General features: G+C 56.4%; 1 protein-coding gene across 1 annotated transcript in view; it reads right to left on the reverse strand.

Moving 5' to 3' along the window:
• The window catches only part of lamb2l (laminin, beta 2-like), a 242,899-nt gene that overhangs the window by 84,950 nt on the left and 136,837 nt on the right, over positions 1–21,112 (reverse strand). The window contains 4 exon segments of the mRNA XM_073071978.1: positions 10,092–10,212; positions 14,725–14,927; positions 18,634–18,697; positions 20,728–20,916. Of these exon segments, the coding sequence (XP_072928079.1) occupies positions 10,092–10,212; positions 14,725–14,927; positions 18,634–18,697; positions 20,728–20,916 (577 nt within the window).

The raw sequence follows: 21,112 nt of genomic DNA on the forward strand, positions 1-21,112 counted from the left end.
ACAGGGTGAGAATGGTCCATGGGCACAGGGTGAGAACGGTCCATGGTCACAGGGAGAGAGCGGTCCATGGGCACAGGGTGAGAGAGTTCCATGGGCACAGGTTGAGAATGGTCCATGGGCACAGGGCAGGGTGAGAACGGTCCATGGGCACAGGGCAGGGTGAGAACGGTCCATGGGCACAGGGTGAGAACGGTCCATGGGCACAGGGCAGGGTGAGAATGGTCCATGGGCACAGGGTGAGAACGGTCCATGGGCACAGGGTGAGAACGGTCCATGGGCACAGGGTGAGAACGGTCCATGGGCACAGGGTGAGAATGGTCCATGGGCACAGGGTGAGAATGGTCCATGGGCACAGGGTGAGAACGGTCCATGGGCACAGGGCAGGGTGAGAACGGTCCATGGGCACAGGGTGAGAACGGTCCATGGGCACAGGGTGAGAATGGTCCATGGGCACAGGGTGAGAACGGTCCATGGGCACAGGGTGAGAATGGTCCATGGGCACAGGGTGAGAACGGTCCATGGGCACAGGGTGAAAACGGTCCATGGGCACAGGTTGAGAATGGTCCATGGGCACAGGGCAGGGTGAGCACAGGGCAGGGTGAGAACGGTCCATGGGCACAGGGTGAGAACGGTCCATGGGCACAGGGCAGGGTGAGAATGGTCCATGGGCACAGGGTGAGAACGGTCCATGGGCACAGGGTGAGAACGGTCCATGGGCACAGGGTGAGAGCGGTCCATGGGCACAGGGTGAGAACGGTCCATGGGCACAGGGACAGAGTGGTCCATGGGCACAGGGATAGAGCGGTCCATGGGAACAGGGCAGGGTGAGAATGGTCCGTGGGCACAGGGATACAGCGGTCCATGGGAACAGGGCAGGGTGAGAACGGTCCATGGGCACAGGGTGAGAACGGTCCATGGTCACAGGGAGAGAGCGGTCCATGGGCACAGGGTGACAGCGGTCCATGGGCACAGGGTGACAGCGGTCCATGGGCACAGGGTGAGAGTGGTCCATGGGCACAGGGCAGGGTGAGAACGGTCCATGGGCACAGGGCAGGGTGAGAACGGTCCATGGGCACAGGGTGAGAACGGTCCATGGGCACAGGGCAGGGTGAGAACGGTCCATGGGCACAGGGTGAGAACGGTCCATGGGCACAGGGCAGAGTGAGAACGGTCCATGGGCACAGGGTGAGAACGGTCCATGGGCACAGGGCGAGAACGGTCCATGGGCACAGGGCAGGGTGAGAACGGTCCATGGGCACAGGGTGAGAACGGTCCATGGGCACAGGGTGAGAATGGTCCATGGGCACAGGGTGAGAACGGTCCATGGGCACAGGGCAGGGTGAGAACGGTCCATGGGCACAGGGTGAGAACGGTCCATGGGCACAGGGCAGGGTGAGAACGGTCCATGGGCACAGGGCAGGGAGAGAGCGGTCCATGGGCACAGGGTGAGAGAGGTCCATGGGCACAGGGTGAGAACGGTCCATGGGCACAGGGTGAGAACGGTCCATGGGCACAGGGTGGGAACGGTCCATGGGCACAGGGTGAGAATGGTCCATGGGCACAGGGCAGGGTGAGAACGGTCCATGGGCACAGGGTGAGAACGGTCCATGGGCACAGGGCAGGGTGAGAATGGTCCATGGGCACAGGGTGAGAACGGTCCATGGGCACAGGGTGAGAATGGTCCATGGGCACAGGGTGAGAATGGTCCATGGGCACAGGGTGAGAGTGGTCCATGGGCACAGGGCAGGGTGAGAACGGTCCATGGGCACAGGGCAGGGTGAGAACGGTCCATGGGCACAGGGTGAGAACGGTCCATGGGCACAGGGTGAGAATGGTCCATGGGCACAGGGTGAGAACGGTCCATGGGCACAGGGTGAGAATGGTCCATGGGCACAGGGCAGGGTGAGAACAGTTCATGGGCACAGGGTGAGAGTGGTCCATGGGCACAGGGCAGGGTGAGAACGGTCCATGGGCACAGTGTGAGAACGGTCCATGGTCACAGGGAGAGAGCGGTCCATGGGCACAGGGTGGGAACGGTCCATGGGCACAGGGTGAGAGGGGTCCATGGACACAGGGTGGGAATGGTCCATGGGCACAGGGTGAGAACGGTCCATGGGCACAGGGTGAGAGCGGTCCATGGGCACAGGGTGAGAGCGGTCCATGGGCACAGGGTGAGAATGGTCCATGGGCACAGGGTGAGAACGGTCCATGGGCACAGGGTGAGAATGGTCCATGGGCACAGGGTGAGAACGGTCCATGGGCACAGGGTGAGAGCGGTCCATGGGCACAGGGTGAGAACGGTCCATGGGCACAGGGTGAGAACGGTCCATAGGCACAGGGTGAGAACGGTCCATGGGCACAGGGACAGAGCGGTCCATGGGAACAGGGCAGTGTGAGAACGGTCCATGGGCACAGGGTGAGAGAGGTCCATGGGCACAGGGTGAGAACGGTCCATGGGCACAGGGTGAGAACGGTCCATGGGCACAGTGTGAGAACGGTCCATGGGCACAGGGTGAGAGAGGTCCATGGGCACAGGGTGAGAATGGTCCATGGGCACAGGGTGAGAACGGTCCATGGGCACAGGGTGAGAACGGTCCATGGGCACAGGGTGAGAGCGGTCCATGGGCACAGGGTGAGAGCGGTCCATGGGCACAGGGTGAGAACGGTCCATGGGCACAGGGCAGGGTGAGAGCGGTCCATGGGCACAGGGCAGGGTGACAGCGGTCCATGGGCACAGGGTGAGAACGGTCCATGGGCACAGGGACAGAGCGGTCCATGGGCACAGGGTGAGAGCGGTCCATGGGCACAGGGTGAGAGCTGTCCATGGGCACAGGGTGAGAGCGGTCCATGGGCACAGGGTGAGAACGGTCCATGGGCACAGGGCAGGGTGACAGCGGTCCATGGGCACAGGGTGAGAACGGTCCATGGGCACAGGGTGAGAGCGCTCCATGGGCACAGGGTGAGAGCGGTCCATGGGCACAGGGCAGGGTGACAGCGGTCCATGGGCACAGGGTGAGAACGGTCCATGGGCACAGGGTGAGAACGGTCCATGGGCACAGGGACAGAGTGGTCCATGGGCACAGGGATAGAGCGGTCCATGGGAACAGGGCAGGGTGAGAACGATCCATGGGCACAGGGTGAGAGCGGTCCATGGGCACAGGATGAGAACGGTCCATGGGCACAGGGTGAGAACGGTCCATGGGCACAGGGTGAGAGCGGTCCATGGGCACAGGGCAGGTTGAGAGCGGTCCATGGGCACAGGGCAGGGTGACAGCGGTCCATGGGCACAGGGCAGGGTGACAGCGGTCCATGGGCACAGGGTGAGAATGGTCCATGGGCACAGGGTGAGAGCGGTCCATGGGCACAGGGCAGGTTGAGAGCGGTCCATGGGCACAGGGTGAGAACGGTCCATGGGCACAGGGTGAGAGCGGTCCATGGGCACAGGGTGGGAATGGTCCATGGGCACAGGGTGAGAATGGTCCATGGGCACAGGGTGAGAATGGTCCATGGTCACAGGGAGAGAGCGGTCCATGGGCACAGGGTGACAGCGGTCCATGGGCACAGGGTGAGAGTGGTCCATGGGCACAGGGTGAGAATGGTCCATGGGCACAGGGCAGGGTGAGAACGGTCCATGGGCACAGGGCAGGGTGAGAACGGTCCATGGGCACAGGGTGAGAACGGTCCATGGGCACAGGGCAGGGTGAGAATGGTCCATGGGCACAGGGTGAGAACGGTCCATGGGCACAGGGTGAGAACGGTCCATGGGCACAGGGTGAGAATGGTCCATGGGCACAGGGTGAGAATGGTCCATGGGCACAGGGTGAGAACGGTCCATGGGCACAGGGCAGGGTGAGAAAGGTCCATGGGCACAGGGTGAGAATGGTCCATGGGCACAGGGTGAGAACGGTCCATGGGCACAGGGTGAGAACGGTCCATGGGCACAGGGTGAGAACGGTCCATGGGCACAGGTTGAGAATGGTCCATGGGCACAGGGCAGGGTGAGCACAGGGCAGGGTGAGAACAGTCCATGGGCACAGGGTGAGAACGGTCCATGGGCACAGGGCAGGGTGAGAATGGTCCATGGGCACAGGGTGAGAACAGTCCATGGGCACAGGGTGAGAACGGTCCATGGGCACAGGGTGAGAGCGGTCCATGGGCACAGGGTGAGAACGGTCCATGGGCACAGGGACAGAGTGGTCCATGGGCACAGGGATAGAGCGGTCCATGGGAACAGGGCAGGGTGAGAATGGTCCGTGGGCACAGGGATAGAGCGGTCCATGGGAACAGGGCAGGGTGAGAACGGTCCATGGGCACAGGGTGAGTACGGTCCATGGTCACAGGGAGAGAGCGGTCCATGGGCACAGGGTGACAGCGGTCCATGGGCACAGGGTGACAGCGGACAATGGGCACAGGGTGAGAATGGTCCATGGGCACAGGGCAGGGTGAGAACGGTCCATGGGCACAGGGTGAGAACGGTCCATGGGCACAGGGCAGGGTGAGAACGGTCCATGGGCACAGGGTGAGAACGGTCCATGGGCACAGGGCAGGGTGAGAACGGTCCATGGGCACAGGGTGAGAACGGTCCATGGGCACAGGGTGAGAATGGTCCATGGGCACAGGGTGAGAACGGTCCATGGGCACAGGGCAGGGTGAGAACGGTCCATGGGCACAGGGTGAGAACGGTCCATGGGCACAGGGCAGGGTGAGAACGGTCCATGGGCACAGGGCAGGGAGAGAGCGGTCCATGGGCACAGGGTGAGAGAGGTCCATGGGCACAGGGTGAGAACGGTCCATGGGCACAGGGTGAGAACGGTCCATGGGCACAGGGTGGGAACGGTCCATGGGCACAGGGTGAGAATGGTCCATGGGCACAGGGCAGGGTGAGAACGGTCCATGGGCACAGGGTGAGAACGGTCCATGGGCACAGGGCAGGGTGAGAATGGTCCATGGGCACAGGGTGAGAACGGTCCATGGGCACAGGGTGAGAATGGTCCATGGGCACAGGGTGAGAATGGTCCATGGGCACAGGGTGAGAGTGGTCCATGGGCACAGGGCAGGGTGAGAATGGTCCATGGGCACAGGGCAGGGTGAGAACGGTCCATGGGCACAGGGTGAGAACGGTCCATGGGCACAGGGTGAGAATGGTCCATGGGCACAGGGTGAGAACGGTCCATGGGCACAGGGTGAGAATGGTCCATGGGCACAGGGCAGGGTGAGAACAGTTCATGGGCACAGGGTGAGAGTGGTCCATGGGCACAGGGCAGGGTGAGAACGGTCCATGGGCACAGTGTGAGAACGGTCCATGGTCACAGGGAGAGAGCGGTCCATGGGCACAGGGTGGGAACGGTCCATGCGCACAGGGTGAGAGGGGTCCATGGACACAGGGTGGGAATGGTCCATGGGCACAGGGTGAGAACGGTCCATGGGCACAGGGTGAGAACGGTCCATGGGCACAGGGTGAGAGCGGTCCATGGGCACAGGGCAGGGTGAGAACGGTCCATGGGCACAGGGTGAGAATGGTCCATGGGCACAGGGTGAGAACGGTCCATGGGCACAGGGTGAGAATGGTCCATGGGCACAGGGTGAGAACGGTCCATGGGCACAGGGTGAGAGCGGTCCATGGGCACAGGGTGAGAACGGTCCATGGGCACAGGGTGAGAACGGTCCATGGGCACAGGGTGAGAACGGACCATGGGCACAGGGACAGAGCGGTCCATGGGAACAGGGCAGTGTGAGAACGGTCCATGGGCACAGGGTGAGAGAGGTCCATGGGCACAGGGTGAGAACGGTCCATGGGCACAGGGTGAGAACGGTCCATGGGCACAGTGTGAGAACAGTCCATGGGCACAGGGTGAGAGAGGTCCATGGGCACAGGGTGAGAATGGTCCATGGGCACAGGGTGAGAACGGTCCATGGGCACAGGGTGAGAACGGTCCATGGGCACAGGGTGAGAACGGTCCATGGGCACAGGGCAGGGTGAGAGCGGTCCATGGGCACAGGGCAGGGTGACAGCGGTCCATGGGCACAGGGTGAGAACGGTCCATGGGCACAGGGACAGAGCGGTCCATGGGCACAGGGTGAGAGCGGTCCATGGGCACAGGGTGAGAGCTGTCCATGGGCACAGGTTGAGAGCGGTCCATGGGCACAGGGTAAGAACGGTCCATGGGCACAGGGCAGGGTGACAGCGGTCCATGGGCACAGGGTGAGAACGGTCCATGGGCACAGGGTGAGAGCGGTCCATGGGCACAGGGCAGGGTGACAGCGGTCCATGGGCACAGGGTGAGAACCGTCGATGGGCACAGGGTGAGAACGGTCCATGGGCACAGGGACAGAGTGGTCCATGGGCACAGGGATAGAGCGGTCCATGGGAACAGGGCAGGGTGAGAACTGTCCATGGGCACAGGGTGAGAGCGGTCCATGGGCACAGGATGAGAACGGTCCATGGGCACAGGGTGAGAACGGTCCATGGGCACAGGGTGAGAGCGGTCCATGGGCACAGGGCAGGTTGAGAGCGGTCCATGGGCACAGGGCAGGGTGACAGCGGTCCATGGGCACAGGGTGAGAATGGTCCATGGGCACAGGGTGAGAGCGGTCCATGGGCACAGGGCAGGTTGAGAGCGGTCCATGGGCACAGGGTGAGAACGGTCCATGGGCACAGGGTGAGAGCGGTCCATGGGCACAGGGTGGGAATGGTCCATGGGCACAGGGTGAGAGCGGTCCATGGGCACAGGGTGAGAATGGTTCATGGGCACAGGGTGAGAACGGTACATGGGCACAGGGCAGGGTGAGAATGGTCCATGGGCACAGGGTGAGAACGGTCCATGGTCACAGGGAGAGAGCGGTCCATGGGCACAGGGTGACAGCGGTCCATGGGCACTGGGTGAGAGTGGTCCATGGGCACAGGGTGAGTATGGTCCATGGGCACAGGGCAGGGTGAGAACGGTCCATGGGCACAGGGCAGGGTGAGAACGGTCCATGGGCACAGGGTGAGAACGGTCCATGGGCACAGGGCAGGGTGAGAACGGTCCATGGGCACAGGGTGAGAACGGTCCATGGGCACAGGGTGAGAATGGTCCATGGGCACAGGGTGAGAATGGTCCATGGGCACAGGGTGAGAATGGTCCATGGGCACAGGGTGAGAACGGTCCATGGGCACAGGGCAGGGTGAGAACGGTCCATGGGCACAGGGTGAGAACGGTCCATGGGCACAGGGTGAGAATGGTCCATGGGCACAGGGTGAGAACGGTCCATGGGCACAGGGTGAGAATGGTCCATGGGCACAGGGTGAGAACGGTCCATGGGCACAGGTTGAGAATGGTCCATGGGCACAGGGCAGGGTGAGCACAGGGCAGGGTGAGAACGGTCCATGGGCACAGGGTGAGAATGGTCCATGGGCACAGGGTGAGAACGGTCCATGGGCACAGGGTGAGAACGGTCCATGGGCACAGGGTGAGAGCGGTCCATGGGCACAGGGTGAGAACGGTCCATGGGCACAGGGACAGAGTTGTCCATGGGCACAGGGATAGAGCGGTCCATGGGAACAGGGCAGGGTGAGAATGGTCCGTGGGCACAGGGATAGAGCGGTCCATGGGAACAGGGCAGGGTGAGAACGGTCCATGGGCACAGGGTGAGAACGGTCCATGGTCACAGGGAGAGAGCGGTCCATGGGCACAGGGTGACAGCGGTCCATGGGCACAGGGTGAGAGTGGTCCATGGGCACAGGGCAGGGTGAGAACGGTCCATGGGCACAGGGTGAGAACGGTCCATGGGCACAGGGTGAGAGCGGTCCATGGGCACAGGGTGAGAACGGTCCATGGGCACAGGGTGAGAATGGTCCATGGGCACAGGGTGAGAACGGTCCATGGGCACAGGGCAGGGTGAGAACGGTCCATGGGCACAGGGTGAGAACGGTCCATGGGCACAGGGCAGGGTGAGAACGGTCCATGGGCACAGGGCAGGGAGAGAGCGGTCCATGGGCACAGGGTGAGAGAGGTCCATGGGCACAGGGTGAGAACGGTCCATGGGCACAGGGTGAGAACGGTCCATGGGCACAGGGTGGGAACGGTCCATGGGCACAGGGTGAGAATGGTCCATGGGCACAGGGCAGGGTGAGAACGGTCCATGGGCACAGGGTGAGAACGGTCCATGGGCACAGGGCAGGGTGAGAATGGTCCATGGGCACAGGGTGAGAACGGTCCATGGGCACAGGGTGAGAATGGTCCATGGGCACAGGGTGAGAATGGTCCATGGGCACAGGGTGAGAGTGGTCCATGGGCACAGGGCAGGGTGAGAACCGTCCATGGGCACAGGGCAGGGTGAGAACGGTCCATGGGCACAGGGTGAGAACGGTCCATGGGCACAGGGTGAGAATGGTCCATGGGCACAGGGTGAGAACGGTCCATGGGCACAGGGTGAGAATGGTCCATGGGCACAGGGCAGGGTGAGAACAGTTCATGGGCACAGGGTGAGAGTGGTCCATGGGCACAGGGCAGGGTGAGAACGGTCCATGGGCACAGTGTGAGAACGGTCCATGGTCACAGGGAGAGAGCGGTCCATGGGCACAGGGTGGGAACGGTCCATGGGCACAGGGTGAGAGGGGTCCATGGACACAGGGTGGGAATGGTCCATGGGCACAGGGTGAGAACGGTCCATGGGCACAGGGCAGGGTGAGAGCGGTCCAAGGGCACAGGGAGTGGGGGGAGTGGCTCGTGTACACGGGGAGTGAGGAGAGTGACTCATGTACACGGGGAGTGGGGAGAGTGACTCATTATCACGGGGAGTGTGGGAGTGACTCGTGTGCACGGGGAGTGGGGGAGTGACTCGTGTGCACGGGGAGTGAAAGGAGTGACTCGTGATCACGGGGAGTGGGAGGAGTGGATCGTGTACACGGGGAGTGGGAGGAGTGGGGGGAGTGACCCGTGTGCACAGGGACTGGGGGGAGTGACCCGTGTGCACAGGGACTGGGGGGAGTGACCCGTGTGCACGGGGAGTGGGGGGAGTGGGGGGAGTGACGTGTGCACGGGGAGTGGGGGAGCGACTCGTGCACGGGGAGTGGGGCAGCGACTCGTGTGCACGGGGAGTGGGGGGAGCGACTCGTGCACGGGGAGTGGGGGGAGCGACTCGTGTGCACGGGGAGTGGGGTAGTGACTCGTGTGCACGGGGAGTGGGGGAGTGACACGTGTGCACGGGGAGTGGGGGAGCGACTCGTGTGCACGGGGAGTGGGGGGAGTGGCTCGTGTACACGGGGAGTGAGGAGAGTGACTCATGTACACGGGGAGTGTGGGAGTGACTCGTGTGCACGGGGAGTGGGGGAGTGACTCGTGTGCACGGGGAGTGGCAGGAGTGATTCGTGATCACGGGGAGTGGGGGAGTGACTCGTGTGCACGGGGAGTGGGGGAGTGACTCGTGTGCACGGGGAGTGGGAGAGTGACTCGTGTGCACGGGGAGTGGGGGAGTGACTCGTGTGCACGGGGAGTGGGAGAGTGACTCGTGTGCACGGGGAGTGGGGGAGTGACTCGTGTGCACGGGGAGTGGGGGAGTGACTCGTGTGCACGGGGAGTGGGAGAGTGACTCGTGTGCACGGGGAGTGGGGGGATTGACTCGTGTGCACGGGGAGTGGGAGAGTGACTCGTGTGCACGGGGAGTGGGGGGATTGACTCGTGTGCACGGGGAGTGGGGGAGTGACTCGTGTGCACGGGGAGTGGGGGAGTGACTCGTTTACACGGGGAGTGGGAGAGTGACTCGTTTACACGGGGAGTGGGAGAGTGACTCGTTTACACGGGGAGTGGGGGGATTGACTCGTGTGCACGGGGAGTGGGGGGATTGACTCGTGTGCACGGGGAGTGGGGGAGTGACTCGTGTGCACGGGGAGTGGAGGAGTGACTCGTGTGCACGGGGAGTGGGGGAGTGACTCGTTATCACGGGGAGTGTGGGAGTGACTCGTGTGCACGGGGAGTGGGGGAGTGACTCGTGTGCACGGGGAGTGGCAGGAGTGATTCGTGATCACGGGGAGTGGGGGAGTGACTCGTGTGCACGGGGAGTGGGAGAGTGACTCGTGTGCACGGGGAGTGGGGGAGTGACAGGCTGCAAACCTTTGCAGGCATGTGGATTATCAGCCTTTGCCGGGCTCCAGGGCACCTCGTGGTAGAAGTCCATGCACTGTTCACAGTTTAATCCTTTGGTGTTGTGCTTACAGATACATCTGCCGTGAATCTGAATGAAGGAAGAAATGACATGGCAGAAATCTAATGGCACCACTGCTCTTAAACTTTGGCTGAGGATTTCGAATCTTTGACTCTATTCTTCAACATAGACAATGGAACAATGACCAAACTGTACAGGCTCTTCGACCTGCACTGTTGTACCGACCTTTGACCCTACTCTAAAATCAATCTAACCCTTTCCTCCCTCACATCCCTCCACTTCGCTATCGTCCTCGTGTCTATCTAAGAGTCTCTTAAATGTCCCTAACGCACCTGCCTCTGCCATCACTCTGCCCTGGCGAGTGTTCCACACACTATCCACTCTGTAAAAACCTCCCTCTCACATCCCCCCCCCCCTACATTTTCCTCCAGTCACCTTAAAATTTTGCCCCCGATATTAGCCATTTCTGCTCTGGGAAAAGTCTCTGGAAGTCCATTCTATCTGTGCCTCATGATTGTGAACACCTCTATCTCTCACCCCAGCTCACTCAAGCTATCCTGATAAGACATGCTCTCTAATCCAGGCACCATCCTGGTTAATCTCCTCTGCTCCCTCTCTAACTTCCAAGAGGACCACAACCTGGTTGTAGGGTTTGTAGGCTTGTGAACCTCAATGACCCAGAGAGCTCTGTTGGCTGGAGTCAGGGCTTTATGCTTTGGCTCTTGGTGGGGTCACCCATTCCAAACAGGTCAAAGGGTAGAGGCCAGACTAAGCGTGGTCCACCAGTCCTCCAGGTTCAGGGGTTCAGCTCAGGACTAACAACCCTGACTGGTCAAACAAAAGTGTTACGGAAACAACAAAGAAGAATCCTTCTGCATCTGAGTGTGACGGTGCCTCTTGAGTCTCCACGTAGGACTTGCACGACTGGCAGTAGTGAACACCAGACTGCTGACACGATGGAGGAACCCCGAACACCAGCAGAGATGGAGGACCTTCACTGTTGCCCCAAACATCAGCAGAGATGGAGGACCTTCACTGTTGCCCCAAACATCAGCAGAGATGGAGGACCTTCACTGTTGCCCCAAACACCAGCAGAGATGGAGGACCTTCACTGTTGCCCCGAATACCAGCAGAGATGGAGGACCTTCACTGTTGCCCTGAACATCAGCAGAGATGGAGGACCTTCACTGTTGCCCCGAACACCAGCAGAGATGGAGGACCTTCACTGTTGCCCCAAACATCAGCAGAGATGGAGGACCTTCACTGTTGCCCCGAACATCAGCAGAGATGGAGGACCTTCACTGTTGCCCCAAACATCAGCAGAGATGGAGGACCTTCACTGTTGCCCCAAACATCAGCAGAGATGGAGGACCTTCACTGTTGCCCCAAACATCAGCAGCAGAACAGGCAGTGGAGAGTAGAGACCCTCTCTAAAGCTTTCACATCCTTCTGTAAAGAGGCAGCTAGAACTGACCACAACACTTCAAGTACGGTCTAACCAGAGTTTTATAGAGCTGTTACGTTATCTCACGGCTCTCGACCTCAATCCCCCGACTAACAAAGGCCATCACACCATAAGGCTTCTTAGCTACCCTGTCAACTTGTGGGGCATCTTTGATGGATCTATGATTTTCTTATGAATCAGTGGATAACTGCAGTCTTGTTTGCCTGAGAAATATAAATATAGAGAGGATTTCTGTCTGTATAGTTCTGTGCAGAGGTCCCTTTAAGAACAGATGTCGAGTTAGGATGCCCTGTACTCTGCCCTGGCGATTGCATCAATTACTCCCCAGTTACTCAATTACTCATCAGTTACTCCCCAGTGCAGGGCGATTGCATCAATTACTCCCCAGTTACTCAATTACTCATCAATTACTCCCCAGTTACTCAATTACTCATCAGTTACTCCCCAGTACAGGGCGATTGCATCAATTACTCCCCAGTTACTCAATTACTCATCAATTACTCCCCAGTTACTCAATTACTCATCAGTTACTCCCCACTGCAGGGCGATTGCATCAATTACTCCCCAGTTACTCAATTACTCATCAATTACTCCCCAGTTACTCAATTACTCATCAGTTACTCCCCACTGCAGGGCGATTGCATTAATTACTGAGAGTGTTCCACAGCCCAGGGATTTCTTTTGAGATGTTTTAAATAGTCACTGATTCACTGAATGTGTAAAATCACGAGGGGTGTGGTGAACACTTCACCTTTTTCCCAGATTTGTGGAATCCAGAACCAGAGGGAACAGCTTTAAGGTGAGAGAGGAAGATTTAACCATCATCAAAGACCCTCACCACCCAGGCCAGGCTCTTTTCTCACTTCTGCCATCAGGTAGAAGGTACAGGAGCCTTAGGACTCACATCATGGGGTTTAAGAACAATTATTACCCCTCACCCATCAGCCTCTTGAACAAAGGGGTAACTACTCACTTTCCCACAACCAATGATCTCACTTTCAGGACTGTTTATCTTCTTATTTCATGTTCTTGTTATTTATTGCTATTTAATTATATTTGCATTTGCACAGTTTGTTCTCTTCTGCAATCTGATTGATCTTTCATTGATCCTGTTATAGTCACAACTCTATCGATCTGCTGAGTGTGCCCACAGAAAATTAATCTCAGGGTTGTATTTGGTGACATTTATGTACTTCGGTAATAAAAATTACCCTGAACTTTGAAAGGAACCTGTGGGACAACACCTTCACCCAGAGGGTGGTGAGTGTATGAAATGAGCTGCCAGACGAAGTGATTCAGACAGATCTGCTAACAACGTTTAAAAGACCCTGGGATTGATACGTGACTGAAAAGGTTTTGAGGGATATGGGTAAATGGGATGAGCTTTGATGAGAGAAACACACACAAAAAGCTGGAGGAACTCAGCGTGTCAGGCGGTATCTATGAACAGCCAACATTTGAGTTGACTCTGCCTGGCCTGCTCAGTTCCTCCAGTTTAGTCTGCGTAGCTCTGGATTTCCAGCATCTTCAGAACCTAGTCTGTCTGGTTTAGATGGGCCAAAGGTTCTGCATTGTGCTGACGGTAATTACACCTCAACCGTCCGTCTCCTGAACTGGTGTGGCTATCTTCACTCACCTCAGCACTGAACCGATTCCACAAGCTACGGACTCCCGTTCAAGGATTTGACAACTGAAAATCTCAGTATGTATTATTTATTTATTAATTATTGTTGTTTTCTTTTTCTTTTTTGCATTTACATAATTTGTTGGCTGTATGCATAGGTTGTGTGTCTTTATTTCATTGATTCTATTGTGTTTCTTTACATCTACTGTGTACGCCCACAAGAAAGTGAATCTCCAGGCGGACATGGTGACATTGATGTACTTGGATAATAAATTTACATTGAACTTTGACTCGGGGATGTAGTCATTAGAGGCAATGCCAGCACCTACAGTTCATCCACAGGAGCCCCTGGACCGAGGAGATTCCCTCCAACTCCCTCCTTCTCTTCTCCTCACCTGCACATCACCTCCCTCTGGTTCCTCACCTCCTTCCATTTCTCCCATGGTCCACTCTCATCTCCTATCATATTCCTTCTTCTTTAGCCCTTTGCCTTTCCACCTATCACCTCCCAGCTTCTTCATTCATCCCCCTCCCCCATCCACCCACCTAACCCCCTCAACTGGTCTCCCCTATCATCTGCCAGCTTGTATTCCTCCCCCTCTCCCACCTCTTATTCTGGTTTCTTCCTGCCTTCCTTTCCAGTTGTGATGAAGGGTCTTGGCCTGAAACGTTGACTGGTTATTCACTTCCACAGACGCTGCCTGACCTGCTGAGTTCCTCCAGCATTTTGTGGGTGTTGCTTGGATTTCCAGCATCTGCAGAATTTCTCTTGTTGGAGGTTAGACCCTGACATCTCCTACTGTTAGTACTCCTCCAGCAGTGCAGTACAGCCTTGGTGACACCCTGGGGTGCCAGTCTGGGTGTCTATAGACAATAGACAGTAGGTGCAGGAATAGGCCATTCGTCCCTTCTAGCCAGCACCACCATTCACTGTGATCATGGCTGATCATCCACAATCAGTACCCCGCTCCTGCCCTCTCCCCATATCCCTTGACCCCGCTATCTATAAGAGCTCTATCTAACTCTCTCTTGAATGCATCCAGAGACTTGGCCTCCACTGCCTTATGGGGCAGAGCATTCCACATATCCACCACTCTCTGGGTGAAAAAGTTTTTCCACATCTGTTCTAAATGGCCTACCCCTTATTCTTAAACTGTGACCTCTAGTTCTGGACTCACCCATCAGCGGGAACATGCTTCCTGTCTCCAGCGTGTCCAATCCGTTAATAATCTTATATGTTTCAATCAGATCCCCTCTCATCCTTCTAAATTCCAGTGTATACAAGCCCAGTCGCTCCAATCTTTCAACATATGACAGTCCCGCCATTCCGGGAATTAACCTTGTGAACCTACGCTGCACTCCCTCAATAGCAAGAATGTCTTTCCTCAAATTTGGAGACCAAAAGTCTAGGCGTAGTCTGGGTGACATGCAGACGAGGGGGAGCTGTATGAAGACCAAACAGAAGCAGAGCAGTTGGTCAGTGGGATCTTACCATTCCCAGCACGCCTCGTTGGATCCCTGCAACGGGAGAGCACTCGGAGGCATGCCCGTAACAAAAGCAGCTTCCCCGCAGCACCAGCTCATAGATGGCGTAATAATACTTCTGCAGGACCTCGGGCCGCTGGTCCAGGAGGTTGTCACCCAGCGTGTGCAGCTTGGTCAAGCGGATCCTTAAGTTCGTGATTCTCAGCAGATCTGCAGGTGGAGGAAGGGAGATGAGAAGGTGGGCGACTGAGGGCCGGGAGATCAGAGGGTGTGAACCTCGCACTGCTCTTTCAGCCTCGGACCAACGTATTGTTGCAATTACAAAGAGGTATGACAGCGGCTGTGTTTCATTGGGAGTGTGAGGAGATTTGGAATGTTTTCTACAGATATACAGTGGAGAGCATTCTGGCTGGTTTTGTCGCCACCTGGTATGAAGCGGCCGCTGCACGGGATCTGGAAAAGCTACAGACTCAAGCCAACTCCACCTTGGTCACAATCCTCCCTGCCATCAAGGATATCTTCAGAGGTGATGCCTCAAGAAGGGTGGGCTCCATCATTCAGGGCCCGTGCCACCCAGGACAGGCCCTCCCCTCATTACTAACATTACAGGAGCCTGAGGACACACGCTTAGTGTGTCAGGACCAGCTTTTTCCTCTGCACCATCGGATGTCTGCAGGGACAATGACCAATGGACACCACCTCACCATTTCGCTCACTATTTGCACTCTGTTTCTAATATTTCTTATTGTAACTTCCAATTTTTGTTAGGCCTTGCACTGTACTGCTGCCACAAAAGAGCAAATGTAACGACATGTCAGTGATCATGAACCCGAGCGTGATTCAGTAAACTGCGTGGCCCTGTCCCTCTCTCTCTACATCCGGGCCATATTCAGTGACTATAAACCCGAATATAATTCGATAAACTGCGTGGCCCTGTCCCTCTCTCTCTACATCCGGGCCATATTCAGTGACTATAAACCCGAATATAATTCAATAAACTGCGTGGCCCTGTCCCTCTCTCTCTACATCCGGGCCATATTCAGTGACTATAAACCCGAATATAATTCGATAAACTGCGTGGCCCTGTCCCTCTCTCTCTACATCCGGGCCATATTCAGTGACTATAAACCCGAATATAATTCGATAAACTGCGTGGCCCTGTCCCTCTCTCTCTACATCCGGGCCATACTCAGTGACAATAAACCAGAATATAATTCGATAAACTGCGTGGCCCTGTCCCTCTCTCTCTACATCCGGGCCATATTCAGTGACTATAAACCCGAATATAATTCGATAAACTGCGTGGCCCTGTCCCTCTCTCTCTACATCCGGGCCATACTCAGTGACTATAAACCCGAATATAATTCGATAAACTGCGTGGCCCTGTCCCTCTCTCTCTACATCCGGGCCATACTCAGTGACTATAAACCCGAATATAATTCGATAAACTGCGTGGCCCTGTCCCTCTCTCTCTACATCCGGGCCATACTCAGTGACTATAAACCCGAATATAATTCGATAAACTGTGTGGCCCTGTCCCTCTCTCTCTACATCCGGGCCATATTCAGTGACTATAAACCCGAATATAATTCGATAAACTGCGTGGCCCTGTCCCTCTCTCTCTACATCCGGGCCATACTCAGTGACTATAAACCCGAATATAATTCGATAAACTGCGTGGCCCTGTCCCTCTCTCTCTACATCCGGGCCATACTCAGTGACTATAAACCCGAATATAATTCGATAAACTGTGTGGCCCTGTCCCTCTCTCTCTACATCCGGGCCATACTCAGTGACTATAAACCCGAATATAATTCGATAAACTGCGTGGCCCTGTCCCTCTCTCTCTACATCCGGGCCATACTCAGTGACTATAAACCCGAATATAATTCGATAAACTGCGTGGCCCTGTCCCTCTCTCTCTTTGTGAGGGTTACAAAGGTTAATTGTGCCTATGCAGTGGAGCCAGATCTTGCTGGGAGAGCTGAATACCATTGAACCTGCAAGAACTAATCAGCGATAACGCCAGAACTGAGAGGCTGCAAGTTTGAAAAGCTGAAAGGAGTTGCATAGCCAGAAGGAAAGTTCAAACAGATAGAAGATAGAAGAGATCAATCAGTTAGAAGAGAAGTCAACAGCCAGAGGAGGTCAAACAGCTGGAATTCTCCACTCCAGAAACAGAATGACTGAGAGGTGAGGTTTGAACACGATAGGTCATAAACTACAACCAAATTGTTACACCCAATCGAAAGCCAATCTGATCCAACGACAGCCAATCCAAACCCATCCCAACTGCAGCCAATCCAAACCCGACCCGACAACAGCCAATCCAAACCCGACCCGACAACAGCCAATCCAAACCCGACCCGACGACAGCCAATCTAAACCCGACCCGACGACAGCCAATCCAAACCCGACCCGACGACAGCCAATCCAAACCCGATCCAACGACAGCCAATCCAAACCCGATCCAAGGACAGCCAATCCAAACCCGACCCTAGGACAGCCAATCCAAACCCGATCCGACGACAGCCAATCCAAACCCGATCCTAGGACAGCCAATCCAAACCCGATCTGATGACAGCCAATCCAAACCCGATCCTAGGACAGCCAATCCAAACCCGATCTGATGACAGCCAATCCAAACCCGACCCAACGACAGCCAATCCAAACCCGACCCAAGGACAGCCAATCCAAACCCGATCCTAGGACAGCCAATCCAAACCCGACCCGACGACAGCCAATCCAAACCCGACCCGACGACAGCCAATCCAAACCCGACCCAACGACAGCCAATCCAAACCCGATCCAACGACAGCCAATCCAAACCCGACCCAACGACAGCCAATCCAAACCCGACCCGACGACAGCCAATCCAAACCCGATCCAACAACAGCCAATCCAAACCCGACCCAAGGACAGCCAATCCAAACCCGATCCTAGGACAGCCAATCCAAACCCGATCCGACGACAGCCAATCCAAACCCGATCCTAGGACAGCCAATCCAAACCCGATCTGATGACAGCCAATCCAAACCCGATCCTACGACAGCCAATCCAAACCCGATCCGACGACAGCCAATCCAAACCCGACCCAAGGACAGCCAATCCAAACCCATCCCAACTGCAGCCAATCCAAACACATCCCAACTGCAGCCAATCCAAACACATCCCAACTGCAGCCAATCCAAACACATCCCAACTGCAGCCAATCCAAACACATCCCAACGACAGCCAATCCAAACCCGACCCAACGACAGCCAATCCAAACCCGATCCAACGACAGCCAATCCAAACCCGATCCAACGACAGCCAATCCAAACCCGACCCAATGACAGCCAATCCAAACCCGATCCAACGACAGCCAATCCAAACCCGACCCAATGACAGCCAATCCAAACCCGACCCAACGACAGCCAATCCAAACCCGACCCAATGACAGCCAATCCAAACCCGATCCAACGACAGCCAATCCAAACCCGACCCAACGACAGCCAATCCAAACCCGACCCAATGACAGCCAATCCAAACCCGATCCGACGACAGCCAATCCAAACCCGATCCAAGGACAGCCAATCCAAACCCGACCCAAGGACAGCCAATCCAAACCCGACCCAAGGACAGCCAATCCAAACCCGACCCAACGACAGCCAATCCAAACCCGACCCAACGACAGCCAATCCAAACCCGACCCAACGACAGCCAATCCAAACCCGACCCAAGGACAGCCGATCTACTTCTCTGCCAATGAGAAGGGTTGGGGTTGATGTCAGTGCAGGGACTCGATCCCAAGATCACTTCCTTGTGTACAGGCTGTTACATTGGACTCCTGCCAGTGTGGTTGGGCAGCTGTGATATGAACGTTACCAAGCCATAGAGAAATTATCTGTCCAGCAGAAAGTTCCCCCCGCGTCACCTTGAATTTCCAGGCTGTAGGGATCATCCACTTTGACAGCTGGATCCAGGACTTTATAAATGACCTGCAGCGAGGAAACACAGGATTAATGCAAAGACGTTCATACCCACGTCCTGCCCTGATGTTACCACCCCCACACACCTCAACGTGTTCACAATCACACTCCCGGGGTATAGTCAGAGCAGGAGCACAAATTCCAACACCAACTCCTCCATCAAAAGAACTTGCTAAGCAGCAGACATCCTCCCTGTGATATTGGCTGAAGAAGAGTAATTTGCCCACTCAGGGGCACTGCCACATGGCGGAGAACTGAAACTGACTGAATCTCAGGGTATCATAAGGTAACATATATGGACTTCGATAAAAAAAGATTTCTTGGACTTTGATGGAGACTGTGTGGAGTGTCGAGGGAAGGGACCGAACGGGACCGTGCGGAGTGTCGAGGGAAGGGACCGAACGGGACCGTGCGGAGTGTCGAGGGAAGGGACCGAACGGGACCGTGCGGAGTGTCGAGGGAAGGGACCGAACGGGACCGTGCGGAGTGTCGAGGGAAGGGACCGAACGAAGCGGGACAAAATGGAGTCAAGGTATGCAGACACGAGTTCAATGGGGCAGGAAGTGGCAGAGGTTATGGGGCTATTCAGTTAGTCAGGTTTGTGGATCTTGGGTAGTAGGTAGAATCGAGCAGTTTCGGGTGAGTATAGTGGCAGTGCATGGGAGAGAGTACAGAGTTGAGTTGACATTAGGGTCCTGTTGAAGCAGGAAGAGGTGGTGTTGCCTGGCCTCAGCAAGGTAGAGATTAGTCCACCACACTACGTGTGTGTGTTGTTCAATCTAACTCTACTGTCAACCCCCACTAGTTGGCCCAGAACCAGCTGTTCACACTGACATACACCTTCTCACCCACGTTAACAGTAGATGATCTGCTGTGGTATTTTACTCTGCTCTTTAACGTCCCCGAGGCAGTGGTGAGTCTGATGCAAATGTCGCAGGTCTGTGATACACTGCTGCCTGGTTGCCAAGTTCAGGAAAGGGAATTAATAATGTTTGCTGGGGGAGAGGGTGTTAAATAAACACAGCACTCAAAGACTACGCCAGCATTCTTCCACACAGGCCAGCGTGCCAACTGAGGCCCACCGCCAGTAGACTGCCACGGGCAAGCATTTAGTACACAGCAAGATCCCATAGAAGTCAACAGTTGACTAACTTAACTATTTTTCTGGTGAGGGAAGGGTGCTGGTCATAATCGGGATAGCTGTGTTTTATGTCATATGTACTTCTCAGAGATCACTGAGCATAGAACAGTCCAACCAGAAGATGGAACATTGCCCCCCCCACCACAGTGTGACCCTCCCTCAGTACCGCCCATCCCTCAGTGTGACCCTCCCTCAGTACTACCCATCCCTCAGTACCAACCCTCCCTCAGTGTGACCCTCCCTCGGTACCACCCCTCCCTCAGTGTGACCCTCCCTCAGTACCAACCCTCCCACAGTGTGACCCTCCCTCGGTACCCGCCCCTCCCTCAGTATGATCCTCCCTCGGTACCACCCCTCCCTCAGTGTGACTCTCCCTCGGTACCCGCCCCTCCCGCAGTGTGACCCTCCCTCGGTACCGCCCCTCCCTCAGTGTGACTCTCCCTCGGTACCACCCCTCCCTCAGTATGACCCTCCCTCGGTACCACCCCTCCCACAGTGTGACCCTCCCTCGGTACCGCCCCTCCCTCAGTATGACCCTCCCTCAGTACCGCCCCCTCCCACAGTACCACCCCTCCCTCAGTATGACCCTCTCTCAGTACCCGCCCCTCTACAGTGTGACTCTCCCTCGGTACCACCCCTCCCACAGTGTGACCCTCCCTCGGTACCACCCGTCCCACAGTGTGACCCTCCCTTGGTCCCACCCCCCCGCAGTGTGACCCTCCCTCGGTACCCGCCCCTCCCTCAGTGTGACCCTCCCACAATGAAGATAATCCTCTGGGGAATGGTCCAAGTGCTGGTGAACCCATATTCAGTGTCATCTCTCTCTCTCTCTCTCTGCCCTCATCTTGCCCTCAAAGCCCTGTATCCTCAGCACTCGCCTACCCCCCCCAGCACTCACCTCTCCCTCAGTCGAGGGCTCAATGTCGGAGTAGCGGTGGTCACAGATGATGTCATCGATTTTCCTGAGGGGCCCGGTGGGGATGTGGGGGAACGAGACTGTGCAATTGAAAGCAAAGTAGCGGTAAACGGTCCACGTCCGTCCGAAGTCCGATGACCTCTCGATGAACATGGCAGCTGGCCGGAACGTCTGACCGACGGGGAAAATCAAATGGGATGCACAATCAGTGATCGCCGATACAAACTCAGGTACAAGGTGACTCCAGCACTTCTCAGACTGTGCTGGGGCAATGCGTTTCAGTGCGTGTTTCAATCTGCATGTGACTAACCAATCTAATCTCTCTTTAATCTTATCTTCATTTGTCTTGGATTTTTCCCTGGAAGCC

The sequence above is a fragment of the Hemitrygon akajei genome, chromosome 19, assembly GCF_048418815.1.
Source record: "Hemitrygon akajei chromosome 19, sHemAka1.3, whole genome shotgun sequence".
Taxonomy (NCBI): domain Eukaryota; kingdom Metazoa; phylum Chordata; class Chondrichthyes; order Myliobatiformes; family Dasyatidae; genus Hemitrygon; species Hemitrygon akajei.